This window comes from Pempheris klunzingeri, chromosome 11, assembly GCF_042242105.1.
Source record: "Pempheris klunzingeri isolate RE-2024b chromosome 11, fPemKlu1.hap1, whole genome shotgun sequence".
In the NCBI taxonomy this organism is placed as follows: Eukaryota; Metazoa; Chordata; class Actinopteri; order Acropomatiformes; family Pempheridae; genus Pempheris; species Pempheris klunzingeri.
The window spans coordinates 27,589,145-27,605,978 of record NC_092022.1 but is presented as its reverse complement, the minus strand read 5'-3'; the positions used below and the strand labels follow the sequence as shown (position 1 = coordinate 27,605,978).

The 16,834-nt window shown below is 48.3% G+C and overlaps 2 protein-coding genes across 2 annotated transcripts in view; one reads left to right on the top strand and one right to left on the bottom strand.

Moving 5' to 3' along the window:
* The first annotated feature begins 6,995 nt into the window (after nucleotides 1–6,995).
* tsr2 (TSR2 ribosome maturation factor) lies at nucleotides 6,996–9,547 on the top strand. Its single transcript, XM_070840016.1, has 5 exons — nucleotides 6,996–7,079; nucleotides 7,951–8,041; nucleotides 8,146–8,237; nucleotides 8,400–8,558; nucleotides 9,035–9,547. The coding sequence occupies exons 1-5, from the start codon at nucleotides 7,002–7,004 to the stop codon at nucleotides 9,149–9,151; spliced, it is 537 nt and encodes a 178-aa protein (XP_070696117.1). The 5' UTR covers nucleotides 6,996–7,001; the 3' UTR covers nucleotides 9,152–9,547.
* Nucleotides 9,548–10,256: 709 nt separating this feature from the next.
* Nucleotides 10,257–16,834, bottom strand: part of srpk3 (SRSF protein kinase 3) — a 13,153-nt gene continuing 6,575 nt past the window's right edge. Inside the window, exons 9-17 of the mRNA XM_070839337.1 lie at nucleotides 15,672–15,697; nucleotides 14,339–14,431; nucleotides 13,177–13,231; nucleotides 12,739–12,957; nucleotides 12,204–12,301; nucleotides 11,966–12,073; nucleotides 11,323–11,392; nucleotides 11,150–11,242; nucleotides 10,257–11,045 (exon numbers count right to left, since the gene is read on the bottom strand). Coding sequence (XP_070695438.1) covers nucleotides 10,861–11,045; nucleotides 11,150–11,242; nucleotides 11,323–11,392; nucleotides 11,966–12,073; nucleotides 12,204–12,301; nucleotides 12,739–12,957; nucleotides 13,177–13,231; nucleotides 14,339–14,431; nucleotides 15,672–15,697 — 947 coding nt within the window. The 3' untranslated portion in view covers nucleotides 10,257–10,860. The remainder of the gene's footprint in view (nucleotides 11,046–11,149; nucleotides 11,243–11,322; nucleotides 11,393–11,965; nucleotides 12,074–12,203; nucleotides 12,302–12,738; nucleotides 12,958–13,176; nucleotides 13,232–14,338; nucleotides 14,432–15,671; nucleotides 15,698–16,834) is intronic.

The window sequence follows — 16,834 nt, the reverse complement described above, 5'->3', positions numbered from 1 at the left end:
AAAACCCCAGAGATGTTTGACTTTGACATGACGACACGTCCATCCTGTGGACGGTTGGACTCACCTAAAGAACTCACCTGTTCATCCTGAGGTTCTCCGTCCACCTTCAGAAACCTGTCAAACCGAAGACTGAGTCAAACACAGGCTCACCTGGAAGGACAGGTGACCCATCAGCCACAGAATAAACCCTGTAACCAGTAGAGGCATTGATCGTAGCAGGAAACAGTTGACAGTTCAAACACCATCACCATTATTTTTCTCTCATTTTGATAGTAACACTACCGCAGCCCAGTGTACCTGGGTCAGGTGCGACACCTACAGGGTTAGGGCTAGACTAGCCCAGACTCCCTGAAGAGGAAACTCACATCAGCTGCTTTTATCCACAACCTTGTTCTTTGGGTCTCTGCCCAGAGCTCAGGACCAGGGTAGGGCTGGGATGTAGACTGACCAGTAAATTGAGAGTTTCACCTTCCAGCTCAGCTACCTCTGAGGCACAGTACCACCATTACTGCAGATGCTGCTCCATTTGACCCTCACTGAGAACAGGAACCAGAGATGGGAGAACTCCTTCACCTGGGCCAATAACTCTTCCCCAACCTCTTCACTTCACACTCAGCTGCAAAACTGTCCCAGTGCTGGAGGCCACGGTCTGAGGACGCCAACAGGACCACATCATCTGCAAAAAGCAGAGGTGAAACACTGAAGTTCCCAAACCGGACACTCTGGTCTGAGATCCCGTTCATGAACATCACAAATGGAATCGGTAACTTTGGAGTCCAACACCCACTGTGAATGGGTCTGACTTTGTGCCGAGGACGTGGACACAGCTGTCACTGAGGTTAAACAGGGACTGGATGGCCCCGTACCCCACAGGATTCCCTGAGGGACACAGTCACGGGCCTCCCCCAAGGCCACCAAACACATGACCCCCCCCCCCCACAAACCCACAGGGTAAAGAGCTGGTCCACTGGTCCAGGACCAGGTGACCAGGACAGGATCCACATTGCTCCTCCTGAATCTGAGGGTCAATCGTTGGCTGGAGCCTCCTCTCCAGAAAACTTTCCCGGGAAGGCTGACCAGTGTGTTAACTCACCCTCCAGTCCCCCTAAGGGAACAGGGACCACCACCCCGATCTGCCACTCCACAAGTACCGTCCCCGACCTCCACCCACACTGAACAGGTGTGTCAGCTGAGACAGCCCAATGCTGTCCAGATCCTTCAGCACCTCAGGGTGAGTCTCATCCACCTCTGGTGCCTGGGGCCATACCAACCTCAGAGACCTCTGCCACGGATGTGGATGACCTGAACACAGCTTGGACCAAACTCTGCTTTCCCTTCCTGAGCCACCAAACTGTTTGACAGAACTTCCATCAGACCAACTGAAAGTCTCCTCAGCCTCCCTGAACCCTTCTCACGAACTGGGTTTTTGCTTCAACGACCTCCACAACCACATACCCAGCCCCCTGGAACCGGTCGGCTGCTTCAGGAGACGCCTGGACCAGCCAGGCCTGAAACGCCTCCTCCTTCAGCTTGACGCCTCCCTCACTGCCAGTGGCCACCAGCAGGCTCTTAGGTTGGAGCAGCGGCCCTTCTGGCTGATCTCTCCGCTCCTCTTGTCACCTAAGTGTCCGAGACACGGCCGCAGATCTGATGACACCACCATTGGTCATTGGCTGGTTGCTCTGTTGCTAATGCTAGAGCATCTCTGCTAAGTGGTTGCTATGGCTTTTGTAGGCGTTTGCTAGGGGGATGAGGGTGGTTGCTAAGGTATCGTAAAGGGAGTATAACAAGGTTGAGAGGGTTATCTGGGCCGTTGCTGGAGCATCACTGGGTGGTTGCTATGGAGTTCAGAGTGGTTACCATGGTGAAGTCATTGCTGGCGTACCTGAAGTACTGTAATAGTATTTGTACAGGTGATGTGGTATTAGTACTGCAGTAGTATGATCAGCTGGTACTACAGGAAGTCCAGCAGGTCACAATGAAAGAGTCTGATGTTTAGGTGGGTAGTTCGCCTGGATTCATACGTGTGATGTCACTTCCTGTGGACTGAAGTACAGAACTACCAAAATAAGATGATGGGTGATGTTTTTTTTGTCACTGATGATCTGAGCTGCAGAGCCTCACCTGTCCGTCACCTATGTCACACCTGCTGACCCGTGTCCTCACTGTCTGCTCCTAACGACTGGCCCTGATTGGGCGGAGTCTGCTACAGGAACCAGTTACAGCTGTGCATCTCCCTTGTATTTGTGTCTTTTGTGTTTGTCTTCAGACGAGTTCGGACAGGATTTCATGTTTCAGACGCTCTGCAAGCAGATGAGCTGCGGGGGGTGACGGGGCATTGGTTAAACGACGAACCAAACTGTCGAGCTGCAGTGTTCTCTGAGTTAGTGCGATCACTCGTGTGTGACAGTAGAAATAAAACATATCAGGCTCATCTCAGGGTCCATTTAGCAGCTGTTCTAGAGCTTTTTATCGAACCACATGATCCTCGAACGTTCTTAAAGTTCTGAGACAAAAATCAAACAAAACACGACAGCAGCTGCTGGACAACGTGTCAGTTTCAGCTACCAAGACAATAATATTCCCTCAAAATATACTACTACTGACGCTACTACTGACGCTACTACCGACACTACTATCAATCAGTCAATCAATCAATCAATCTTTATCTCTACAGCACTAGTTCATAGCAGCGTTCTCTCAGACTGTTTCCCTAAAGAGCAGCTCAGAACAAACTCTTTCATTCAGAGACCAAAGATTCAGGAATTCAACAGGAAGGATTCAAGAATCCCCACAGAGCAGCTCAGAGATTAGATTAGGACCCAGTGGAGGAGGAACTCCCCTTTAACGGGAGGACTCCCCTTTAACGGGAAGAAACCTGGAACAGAACCAGGCTCAGATGTGGGCGGCTCTCTGTTGGGGTCCATGTTGGGTGGAGGTTAGAGAGAGAGAGAGAGACAAAGCAAACAGCAACCAAAATACTAACAGTAACTATATCACTGACCGTAGGAATGTGACTGACAGTGATCAATATGGTAGCAGGTAAAAACATGACAAGAGTTAATATGTGAATAATAAAAACAGGACTAATATCAGTAAAAAGTGTCGGTGGCTGACGATCTGCAGCAGGAGAACCAGGACCAGGATCCACAGGAACCAGAGAACCACAGCAGGAGAACCAGGATCCACAGGAACCAGAGAACCACAGCAAGATAACCAGGACCAGGATCCACAGGAACCAGAGAATCACAGCAGGAGAACCAGGACCAGGATCCACAGGAACCAGAGAACCACAGCAGGAGAACCGGGATCCACAGGAACCAGAGAACCACAGCAAGATAACCAGGACCAGGATCCACAGGAACCAGAGAATCACAGCAGGAGAACCAGGACCAGGATCCACAGGAACCAGAGAGACGAGAAAAGCACAAAAAGGCTCCAGGGAAGATACCAAGTTAGTAACAGACATTAAAGAGACATGAAGCATCAGGATGGAGAGGAAGAGGAGGAGAGAGGAGCCCAGTGCATCATGGGAGTCCCCCGGCAGTCTGAGCCTATAGCAGCATAACTAGGGGCTGGTCCAAGACCTGATCCAGTCCTGAACTATAGGCTTCATCACTAAGGAAGGTTTTTAGTCCACTCTGAAATGTAGAGAGGGTGTCTGCCCCCTGAACCCAGACTGGAAGGAGGTTCCACAGGAGAGGAGCCTGATAGCTGAAAGCTCTGGCTCCATCACTACTTTAGAGGACTTTAGGAACCACCAGTAGACCTGTAGTCTGGGAGCACAGTGCTCTAGTGGGGTAGTACGGTACTATGAGCTCTTTAAGAGATGATGGAGCCTGAACATTAAGAGCTTTGGAGGTGAGGAGAAGGATTTTAAACTCTATTCTAGATTTTACTGGAAGCCAGTGAAGAGAAGCCAGTACAGGAGAAAGATGGTCTCTTCTCTTAGTTCTGGTCAGAACAGGAGCAGCAGCGTTCTGGATCAGCTGGAGAGTCTTTAAGGACTTATTGGGGCAGCCTGATAATAAGGAACAGAAATAATCCAACCTGGAAGTGACTAATGTGTGGACTAGTGTTTCTGCATCATCTCCAGACAGGATGGACCTGGTTTTAACAACATTAGTAGATAGAAAAAGGCAGTTCTAGAAATCTGTTTAATGTGGAGTTAAAGGACAAATCCTGATCAATAAGACTCCAGATTCCTCCCAGTGGAGCTGGAGGCCACAGTGATGCCGTCCAGAGCAGTTATGTTGGTAGAAAAGGTGTTTAGAGCAGAATAACTTCAGTTTAGTCTGAGTTTAGCAGCAGAAAGTTGCTGCTCATCCAGGACTTTATGTCTTTAAGGCAGACTTGGAGTTTAGTCAACTGATCAGGCTTTATTGATCAGTATAATTGGGTATCATCTGCATAACAGTGGAAATTAATGGTGTGCTTCCTGATAATATTACCCAGAGGAAGCATATATAAGGTAAATAAGGTATATAAGGTACAACTGATACTACTACTGATACTTAAGAGGCGTCTGATCACATGACTTCCTGCTGTGTTGTTCCTGTCTTTAATCATGTGGTGACCCTCAGACTGGATCCTTAAACGTCCTCCTTTGTCTGAACGACGTGTTTCAGCTGTTTGTAACCAGCTTTAAAGTTAAAGGACACATGAACTGATGGCAGTAACGTCTGGTATTTATGTATTTACTGGTCTGTCTGTTGAAGGATTTTAAGAAAATGGGATTAGGGTTATTAGTCCCACGACAGGAAAATTTACGATGTGTATTCTTTGTGAAAAGTGTTTTTTAAAATACCCCAAACGTCATGACATAATGACTGAATAACTGACCAGAGTTATGAACAGTCGATGGATTATCTCCACAGTTTAAAAACTCATAATGCAGCAATGCTTTCTGATTCATTTTAAGATGTTTTTCTCCCTTAAAATAATGCAGGTAATCCATGAAATACATCATTTAAACATTCCAGCCCATTAATTATCCATCAGTGAAGGTCTGCACATACTCTGCAAGAACAGAGAAATTTATTAGTTTTCTTGAGGTGGCAAGAACAAGAACAAAGTTCGTTTTGGCCAGGACATTTCATAGTTCACGAGCAGGTCACTCGTGGGAATGACAACACTTCCGCTTTTCTGCATTAGCCACGCCCACTTCAAATTTCTGACCAATCACACAATAGTTCTTGGACACCACAAAAAGAGTTCTGCCCAGATGATGTGTCGAGAACAAGCTGCAAGAACTCCCAAACCAGGGCTGCGACAAAAGAATGACGTAATTCTTTTTCTCACAGCCCTGGGAGAGAGAACACATTTCTCCGTTCTTGCAGAGTATGTACAGGCCTTTAATAACCTGTTGATCTGTTCCATGTCTGGTTTTTCAGGAGGAAAACATGAATTCATCAGATCTATGAGTGTGTAAATTGTATGTTTTGTCTTTAAGGTTTGATTTTGTCACATTAAACGAAGGAACGTTCAGCTGTCCACTCACTTTTGGCCGTGTATGTATGTGACGTTCACTGTGTTTCTACTTTAGTCAATAAAAACACGTTTCTGTTCAGCTGACCTTCATCACGACTACACTCATGTTCACAGACATACATGTAGCATACATGTAACATACATGTATGCTACATGTTACATACATGTTCTTGAATCTGTGATGATTGTGAACATTCAAGATTCAAGATGTTTATTTGTCATGTGCACAGTAAGAACACGGTGGTGACACTGAGCAATGAAATTCTTACTTTGTTCGTTTCCCTCCACATAGACACAAGAATAAAAAATAGAAAAACAATTATAAATATAAAAAAAGAGGGCAATGTACAGAAGAATAATTTAAAAGGATAGTGCAAATATAGTGTGGAAAAAGTATTCAAGTATTTATGGTTGCAGAGGTAGTGTGGTTCACAGCTTATGACAGGTTATCTGTATTTCTTTAAGAGCCTGATGGCCTGTGGATAGAAGCTGTTTTTCAGTCTTGTTGTTCTGGCGGTGGCGCTCCTGTAGCGTCTGCCAGATGGAAGGAGTGTGAAGAGTGTGTGTTGTGGGTGTGAGCTGTCTTTGATAATGTTCTGTGCCCTCTTTGTGGCACGGCTGTCGTATATGTGATGGAGTGGTGTGAAGGCTGCTCCGCAGATGTACTGTGCGGTTTTAATGACACGCTGGAGAGCCTTCCTCTCCTGTATGGTACAGTTCCCATACCATACTGTGATGGAGTTGGTCAGGATGCTCTCCACTGTACATCTGTAGAAGTTGCTGAGAAGTTTGGTGGGCAGACCGAACTTTCTCAGCTTCCTTAAGAAGTACAGTCTCTGTTGAGCCTTCCTGATGATGTGCTGTGTGTTGTGAGTCCATTTGAGGTCTTCACTGATGTGAGTGTCAAGGAGTTTGAAGGTTTTCACCCTCTCCACCTCAGACCCGCTGATGAAGAGTGGTGCAAGCTGCTCTTTCCTCCGCCTCGGATCAATGACCATCTCTTTAGTCTTCTCAGCATTTAAAGAGAGATTATTTTCATGGCACCAGGATACCAGCTGGGCCACCTCTTCCCTGTAGCCTGCCTCTTCTCGTCGTGTCATCAGCAAACATGTCTCAACTCAGTGATTTGCTGTTTGACCTCATCACAGATTGACTTGATGATTAATGATCCACCAGACAGGAAATATCTGACTAATGATGATGATGAAGACAGATCAGGAACTCCAACCACAGAAACCACATGATTCACATTATTGATGAGGACACAGACTCAGACTCAGCTGCTCCAACACCACTGAACACACACCTGTCTCCCTCTCTGCCTGCCTGTCTCTCTCTCTCTCTGTGTCTTATTAAAATCAGTTTAATGGAGTTTATTTCCTTTAGAGATGAGAAACAGTTAACAGTTTATAAAATAAAAGTCAGGATCAGACCTTCTGATCCGGATCAGCTGCTTCTGTCTGATCCGGATGTGTTTCTTCACTCTGCTCTTCCGGTCTGTCAGATCCAATATGGCGGCCTCCGCTACTTCACGTGAGCTTTTCACAGAGGGAGTCCGAGCGGTTCTGCACTCCTGGCCCGGTCTGCAGGTAGGTCAGGTCCCGGTCTGTGCTCATGATGATGAGCCCGAGGACCGGCCACAGCGGAGCCCCCCCCCGCAGTTTCAGCGGCGCTCAGACACCCGGACCCGGGCTCAGGGGTCCGGTGGTTCACACCGTGAGCTAGCTGGCCTGCTGCAGAGCAGGTTAGCCTGAGTTAGCAGGTTAGTCCGAGATAGCAGGTTAGCCCGAGTTAGCAGGTTAGCCCGAGTTAGCAGGTCCTCCCCGGACAAAGAGCTGGTGGGCTGAAAGAGCAGCTGCACGAGGCCAAAGTAACCAATGGGACTGCTGAGTAGTGACATCACACGTCCGTCCTAAACGTAAACATTAAAGTCACGTGATCCAGCGCTGGTACCGTGCAGGGTAACCCTAACCCAGGTAGACCTGGGTTACTGAGTGAGTTCCGAAGAGGACCCCCGTTAGACTGAGGCTAAAGATCAGCTCCTGAGATCATGATAGCCCTCAGTAGTCCTTCACTGGGGGGGCGGAGTCACACCTGAACGGCCCGCAGGCTGTTTAAACCTGCTGCAGCCAATCAGAGCTCAGAATGAGGCTCCGCCACGTCAGAGAGCGGCAGGAGGACTGAGAGACAGACAGGCTGATGGAGCAGCTCCTCTCACCTGGTTCACCTCCAGCGGTCACATGGTTCAGAGCCACATGAAGGCAGGCGTCCTCCGATGAGACTGATCTGAGGTCAGGGAGCAGAAGGACTGACTTCATGCACAGCTGTCTGACTCGTACTAGTCAGTGCCCGTCAGTACTTCATGTACCCGTCGGTACTCCACGTACCCGTCGGTACTTCACGTACCCGTCAGTACTTCACGTACCCGTCAGTACTTCCCGTCTGTGTGTTTTTCCTCAGATTGCGGTGGATAACGGGTTCGGAGGCGTGTACGGGCAGCAGAAAGCTGATTGGATGGTGGAGGTAGTCCAGCAGTATTTCCATGATAACGGTAGGTAACCATGGCAACCTGTCAGCTGACAACAGTTTTGTTCGTCATTGATGATGGGAGAGAAACCGATAAAGAACTGACTGTTAACGAGTTACTTTGATCAGATGACCTGCAGCAGTTTGAGGTCGAGGACTTCATCGCTCAGCTGATGGATCAGGAGTTTGACACAGTGGTGGATGATGGGAGTTTACCTCAGGTATACACACACACACACACACACACACACACACACACACACACACACACACACACACACACACACACACACACACACACACACACACACACACACACACACACACACACACACACACACGTGTAGGTGTGATGTGACAGGTGAGTCCTTGTGTACCTGCAGGTGTCTGTCAGTCTGCTGCAGGTGTTCTCTCAGTGGCAGCAGGGGGCGCTGCAGCAACTCCAGGACACCATTGACACTCTGAGCCAGAGGAAGAGCCAGAGGCCGAAGGTCGCAGCTCCGCCCACACCTTCTGATGACGACAGCGAGGATGAACCTCAGGTACGTCTTACCTGTCACACGCTGAGCTGTGATTGGTGCGTTCACACAGGACTGGCAGTCGATCAATTTACCGGTTGATCATTTTTACCAAAAAAAGTCAGAACTCTACGGAGGCCTGGAGTCAACGCCATGTTCTCCTCAGTGCTCCAAATGTCGGCTACAACCCAGAAGTAACATTTCTTCATTTTAATCTGTTCCTTTGTGACAGTAAAGTCATTTAAAAAATCCTACTGATGCACCCAAAGCTAACATTAGAGCTAGCCTTAGCTAACATGGCTATTGTTAGCCTAACGTTAACGTTAGCCACTGTAGCCAGTCTGACTGCTCCACAGCAGCTAGCTAACCAAAGGTGTTATTGTGACCATCCGTCACACACGGCACATACCTGTGTTAACGTGTGTCTGTCCTGCTGCAGTCACATGATTCACACTCTGATTTGATGGGAAGAAACTGATGAATGTGTTTGTGGTACTCAGGCGATGGAGTGCGAATCATCCAGTCCATCAGTCGGCAGGACGAACCCTCCTCCTCCTCCTCCTCCTCCTCCTCAGGACGAAGAGGACGGCTGGACAGTGGTCCGTAAGAAGAAGTGAAGAGGATGAAGAGCAGAATGAACTGGTGGACTGTTTTTACTGGATGAGCTGAGCGCCTCATTAAATCGGAGTCACTCTGGTTTCTCAGTTTTATATTAAACCTGCTCAAGCTGCTGTGTCCCTGTGACATCATCACACTTATGTGACATCATCACACTTATGTGACATCACACCGCACCACGGTAGACTGTGGCAGTCAGAGGTCCTGCTGCTGGAAACGGATTGAGTATTATTTTTGATGCACATTGATCAGTGTTCATTGATCGGTGGTGTTTCACTGATCAGGTATCAGCAGGTCAGGATGGTTGCGGCCGTTAATGAGCAGAAAGATGGCGAGTCGACTTTCATGAATAATGATTAATTAAACAATTGGTTCTGATGGAGTTCATAAAGTTTGCGCTGTTCTCATGTTTCAGTCTTTGTGTGAAGATTGTATTTGTTCTTTGTCACTGCAGCCTCAGACATCGCTGCCTCTTCTTCCTCCTTCTTCCTCTCCCGTTGGATTGACGGCAGGCTGGATGCTGCAGTGACTCAGTGCTGCCCCCTTATGTACAAACTGGATAGGCCAGGGCTAGCTGGGGAGCGTGCTAACTTCAGAGATACCTGTATTACCTGTGTTTGAATGCTTTAAATTCTGACCAAATCTTGTGTAGTGCCCCTTTAAGCTAACTGCTCATTACGACAGCCCTGCTGATTGGTTAAAGGGAGAGTTTGGATTGTCTGAGGTACTAATCCATCTTTACTCAATTGCCTGCAAGTGTGTACAATATTTTTTACACCGCTCTACATCATTGTCAGACGGACCCCTCTGACCGGTAGCTGAAGCCGTCATTTCACTCTTCAGAGGCACCACAACACTCGCTGCCCCCTCCATCCATTAGTTTGTTTGTTATTGATAGACTCTGGAGTTTAAAGGCCTTGGTTCAGATTTTAACTGATGTGTCCGCTTATTGACTGAGGCAGCAGTAGACTGGGGACCTGGTGACACAGGACGCATAGACAGCAGGACGTCGTTAAGTATCTGCGCTGGCTGCCATATACTGTAGGTACCCTGGAGAACCACACCACAGATTACCTAGAGGACCAAACCCACGAGCCGCTTCAGTATCATGTCAGCTTCATTCAGCTTTATTTTGACAGAAGAAGAAACGTTTCACACAGACGCACGCGTAGAAAATCTGGTGATGTCACTGTCAAGGCACTATGTATTGTATGAACACTGAGGTGAGAGGAGGTCGACTCTACAGTGCTGATACTGTTGTCAATACTGTTACCAATTTCGTCAATACTGTCGGGGGGGTGAGCTTGTCTAAACCATCATCATTAGGTGGCTGAAAGTCTCCGATCAATAATCAATAAGGTTCCTAAAGGACAGACAATCAATAAAAACAAAAACCAACAGGAAAACGACCACGGCTGAAGAACTCACAGCTGTGACATCACAGGCCAGTGACGTCACAGGTCTTGTGACAGGTGATGACCAGTAGAGTGTCTCCATGGCAACAGGAGGACATCAGTATGTCTTTAGTGGCTCGTTTGAACCCAGCTGATGCTGTAATAACCAATCATGTCTGACTGATCACATGATGCACACAGTCATCACCTCATTGGTTCAGAGATGTCATTACATCAAAGGTCAGAAACAGTCTGTGATGTCATTGGCTGCTGCAGCTACTCCCTCAACACTGTGTGTGTGTGTGTGTGTGTGTCTACGTGTGCAGCCAGGCGTGCTGCAGACACTGGGCCGCCGTGGCGCGGCGTTCTGGCTGCAGCTCCAACATGGTGAGCAGGAAGTCGCTGAACTGAGCCGCCTGGTCCAACGGCCACTCGTACTTCTCCAGGAGAACCTCGAACAGCCCCCACGGCTTCAGGCTGGAGATGTGACGCAGCTCACCTGGACCGTAGGGGGGGGGCAGATAGAGAGAGAGAGAGACAGGTGAACAGGGACAGGTGAACAGAGACAGATGAACAGACAGACAGGTGAGCAGCCTGTCTCACCCCTCCTGTTGAAGTACTCTCTGGAGTAGCGTCCCGACAGGCCGAAGGGCAGCGGGATCGGACCGAGCAGCTCGATGATGTGAGCGATGTGATCTGAACACAGTACAAATACACACTCAGTACTCTGACACTGCACAGAAGTACACACTGATGCTGCAGTAGTGTGTGGGTACCTTCGTCTCTGGTGTAATCTTCTCCTGAATGAGGTTCAAACAGGTAATCACCTGTCGCCAGCTCAAAGGCCTGGAACACCAACCCACACACACACATCAATACACCAATAGATCAATACATCAGTGTGTGCGTGTTATAGACGCCCAAATGGTCACCCCCCCCCCCGATCAATCAGTAAGTGTTTCTCTCTCCAGCTCCAGGTCAGAACTGTTCTCTCATCCTAGCCATAAAGAGAACACACTCTTTCATTCAGAGAACAGACATTCAGGAAGGATTCAAGAATCCCCACAGAGCAGCTCAGAGATTAGATTAGGACCCAGTGGAGGAAGAACTCCCCTTTAACGGGAGGAACTCCCCTTTAACATGGAGAACTCCCCTTTGACGGGGAGAAGTCCCTTTTAACGGGAGGAACTCCCCTTTAACGGGGAGAAACCTGGAATAGAACCGGGGGGGGTGCAGGGGGCTACGTTCTTGTTTTTATGGTTTGTTTTTTCTCTTTTCTCTCTGAAACTTCAAGTCAGAATCACACGACTGAATTCAGCATTTAGATTAAAGCCGACTTTGACTCCATCGCTGCAATTTTTAGACAAATACAAATACATGGCCCGTCCTTACTGTGTGCGTGTGTGTGTGTGTGCGTACCATGCAGGCGGTGCTCCAGATGTCAGCGGGGGGGCCGTACTCTGCTCCAATCAGAACCTCCAGAGCTCGATACTGGCGGGTCTGAATGTCCTCAGTGAAGTGTTTATGCTGGGCGAGAGATATAGACAGAGAGAACACATATGGGGAGGGGTTAGAGTGGGGGGGGGTGATGCGTCTGATTGGTCAGTAGCTCAGGGTGACTCCTCAGACGAGGAGGATGATGATGAAGGCTTCTCACCACCCAGCAGGCGTTCCCCAGATCAGCGATCTTCACCTTCAGTCTGTCGGCATTCAGAGGATCCAGAGGACTGACCACGAAGTCTGAGGCACTGCACACTGCAACACACACACACACACACGGTCCGATGAACACTGCACACTGCAAAACACACAGTTTGATGAACACTGCACACTGCCTGATGAACACTGCACCCTGCAACACACACACACACACACACACACACACACACACATACAGTCTGATGAACACTGCAACACACACATGGTCTGATGAACACTGCACCCTGCAACATACACACACACACACACACACATTCTGATTAATACGGCAACACGTGTTCTGCAGTGTTCGTGTGTGTTGCAGTGTTCATCAGAACATGTGTGTGTGTTTTTAGTGTGTGAGTATTTTTAGTGTGTGTGTGTGTGTGTGTGTGTGTTTAGAGTGTCTGTGTTTTTAGAGTTTGTGTATTTTTACAGTGTGTGTGTTTTTAGTTGTGTGTGTGTATGTATATTTAGAGTGTGTGTGTTCTCACCATCTCGTCCACTCGAGTACCCTGACTGAGTAGAGAGTGCGGACTCAGACGTCGCTGACATCACAGAGCTAGAGAACCCTGATAGGCCGGAGGCAGGACTGGAGAAGCGTCCGGGGGCGTGGCCATTACACCTGTCTTCCAACCAGGAGCTGGGGGACTCAGGGCTCGCTTTGCTATTGGCTGTGGAGCAAGAAGTGTTTCCATTGGCAACCAGAGAGCCTGAGAGCAGAGGAGGAGAAAGTCAAAAACTCCAGTAAACCAGTTTCCTGTTTACAGTGTCAATGTGAATAAAACAGGAAGAGAGACTGACGTCCTGATGGAGGAACACGCGGGACCACACGCCATGTGATCTCAGCGTGTTACATTACTATGTTACATCAGCATGTAACGTTAGTGAATAACATTAATGTGTGTCAGCGTGTAGTAGTGTGTACTCACAGTTACTGTCTGTGTCGTCGGGCTGTAACTGGACGCCATCCTCCTCCTCCATCCTCTGAAACACAGGAAGGACAAACATGGAGGTTTTGTCGCTTCCTGTTTGAATGTGATTGGCTGCTGTGATGCTGCTGCTCATTAGCTATATTACAGTTACACTGTAATACTACTACAGTGACAAAAGTAGAGGACAAAGAAATAATTGGTAGAACATTTAAAAACAATGACAAGGTTAATAAATCAGTTACACTAGAGGAATCCAAAGATAACTACACAGAGTTACTGGGCTGAAATGGTTAGAGAGTAAACACGTGTAATCCAACTCTAACCAGTTTGACACTGATGCAGTCCTGTAGAACTACAAATATGTCCACCCACTGGTCCAGAACGCTGCTGCTTGTGTACTGACGAGAACTAGGAGAGATCATATTTCTCTTGTTCTGGCTTCTCTTCACTGACTAGCTCAGAACAAACTCTTTAATTAGAGAGAGGCCCAAAGATTCAGGAATTCAACATGAAGGATTCAAGAATCCCCACAGAGCAGCTCAGAGATTAGATTAGGACACAGTGGAGGAAGAACTCCCCTTTAACAGGGAGAAACCTCAAAGACAACCAGGCTCAGAGGTGGTTGGCTTTCTGTCAGGGTCCATGTTGGGTGGAGGTTAGAGAGAGAGAGAGAGAGAGAGAGAGAGAGAGAGAGAGACACAGAGAGAAGGATTAGAAGGGAGTTCCCCCCGTTAAAGGGGAGTTCTCCCTCCACTGGGTCCTAATCTAATCTCTGAGCTGCTGGGGATTCTTGAATCCTTCCTGTTGAATTCCTGAATCTTTGGTCTCTGAATGAAAGAGTTTGTTCTGAGCTGCTCTTTATGGAAACAGTCAACAGAACAGTTATGAACTGGTGCTGTAGAGATAAAGATTGATTGATTGATTGATGATAGTGAACCTATACCTGCCAGCCAATCAGAATCCAGAGTCTGTAGTGATGTCATAAACTTTACCAAATTTAGTTATCTAAGCCTGAGTCGTAGTGCAGGTTAGGTTAGGTTAGGGTTAGTTTGCTTTGGGTTGGTCAGGTTAGGTGGTAGTTCCAGTACAGTAGTACTGCAGTAGTATTACAGCAGTACTATTGTAGTACTGCATTAGTATTGTAGTAGTTCTGCAGTACCTGTATGTCCATCAGTCTTTCTTCCAACAGTCTCTCCTGACGCTTTGCCTTTCGCTTCAACTTCTTCTTCTTGTTCTTTGACAGCTTCCCCATCTACACACACACACACACACACACACGTAAACACAAAAAAGTCACACATACACAGCAGCAAGACACACTGAAGTTTCTACATGCCAACACTGTGACAGTTTTTAGAGAGCTGCCTGTGTCACACACGAACACTGACACTACACACTAGTGAACACACACACATTTCCTGCTGCTCACATGTGTGTTTGGTCTTTACCTGTCAGCAGCAGTGAACACAAGACATGCAACAAGCACCTGGAGTCAAACTGGTGTCGTAACAGTCACAGAAAGTCTGAACCACAGATGGAACAGGACAGCTGAGTCGTCGTCTTTATACAGTCTGTGGAGACCGGTCGTCTTTATAGACAGTCTGTGGAGACCGGTCGTCTTTATAGACAGTCTGAGGAGACCGGTCGTCTTTATAGACAGTCTGTGGAGACCGGTCGTCTTTATAGACAGTCTGAGGAGACCGGTCGTCTTTAGACAGTCTGTGGAGACCGGTCGTCTTTATAGACAGTCTGAGGAGACCGGTCGTCTTTAGACAGTCTGTGGAGACCGGTCGTCTTTAGACAGTCTGTGGAGACCGGTCGTCTTTATAGACAGTCTGTGAAGACCGGTCGTCTTTATAGACAGTCTGAGGAGACCGGTCGTCTTTAGACAGTCTGAGGAGACCGGTCGTCTTTATAGACAGTCTGTGAAGACCGGTCGTCTTTATAGACAGTCTGAGGAGACCGGTCGTCTTTAGACAGTCTGAGGAGACCGGTCGTCTTTATAGACAGTCTGTGAAGACCGGTCGTCTTTATAGACAGTCTGTGGAGACCGGTCGTCTTTATAGACAGTCTGTGGAGACCGGTCGTCTTTATAGACAGTCTGTGAAGACCGGTCGTCTTTATAGACAGTCTGTGAAGACCGGTCGTCTTTATAGACAGTCTGTGAAGACCGGTCGTCTTTATAGACAGTCTGTGAAGACCGGTCGTCTTTATAGACAGTCTGTGGAGACCGGTCGTCTTTAGACAGTCTGAGAAGACCGGTCGTCTTTAGACAGTCTGAGGAGACCGGTCGTCTTTAGACAGTCTGAGGAGACCGGTCGTCTTTAGACAGTCTGTGGAGACCGGTCGTCTTTATAGACAGTCTGTGGAGACCGGTAGTCTCCGATGACCTTACAGTATTTACTGAAGGTTAAATATACCTAAAACTAGCTCTCCACCTGAAATGGCAGCAACCAATGAGAACATAGCAGGCATCACACCTGGACACTTACCTGTAGATCCCTGGGAGCCATGCTAACTAGAGAGAGAGACACAGAGACAGACAGACAGAAAGACAGACAGGGAGAGAGAGAGAGACAGGAAGAAAACATCAGAAACAGGAAAAAAAAGGCAGAGGATAGACAGGCAGAAAGGCAGACAGACAGGCAGACAGACAGACACACAGGTGGTCAGACAGGCTGGCAGACAGGCAGGTGGACAGACAGACAGGGTAGAGCTGTAGACAGGCAGAAGGGGAATGTGGTTCAGGCTGAGGGAGCGTTCTGTGGCGTCCAGAGGCTGCGATGGCAGCAGTCAGCGTGTCTCACTAAGCAGGGCACTCCTCCTCATCCGGCAGGGTACCGACTCCAAACACATTTCCCACCGCCAGCCTCTTGAGTACCAGCGCAGTCTTCTGATTGGCCAGATCAGCAGCTGGAGTCCACCGGGATGTGTACGAAAATCTAGTGCTGCAACTAAACACACCGCCATTACCGCTGCATCGTCTCCCTTCAACACGTTGTAATGTTCCTTTAGAGAACCACGTCAGCAACTTCAACCCTCAGCTGCTCTGACCAACACGAAAGCTAGCACGCTAACGCAGCGTCATCATATCGCACGGCGTCACATGACACATGGCCGACGGTCACGTCACCACCGCTGCCTCCGTGGCCTCGGGAGCCTCTGCGGATGGCTCAGCGGTCTCATGGTGGGTTTCCATTAAACGTGAAGTAAATATTCACTCGCTTGAGTTTGATCTGCAGATCGTTACTCACACAAGTCAACACAAAGACACAATAACAGACACACACTGCAGCTCCCTCCGCTGTCCGGGTCAGGACGTCAGGACAGCCAATCACAGCTGAGATTCCCCTCCAGGATACGTTCACTGAAGCCGCCTCTGTAGGAAACGTTTTTGCCTGATTCGCTTTGCGTCACTCGCATCCTTTACGTCTCCAACCACGTTTTGGCATCTTTGCATTGACTTTGTACATAATTCACAAAACCGTGGTTCACGTTTGGTGGAAACACAGATTAGTTTTGTCCCTCAGCTCTCACTGTACAGCTCCCAGTGGAGACACCGATTACTGAGGGGTCCACATCAGGTCAGGGTCAATAAGGCCACGGCCCACCTGACCTCCCACCTGACCGATCACCTGACCGCCCACGTGACCAA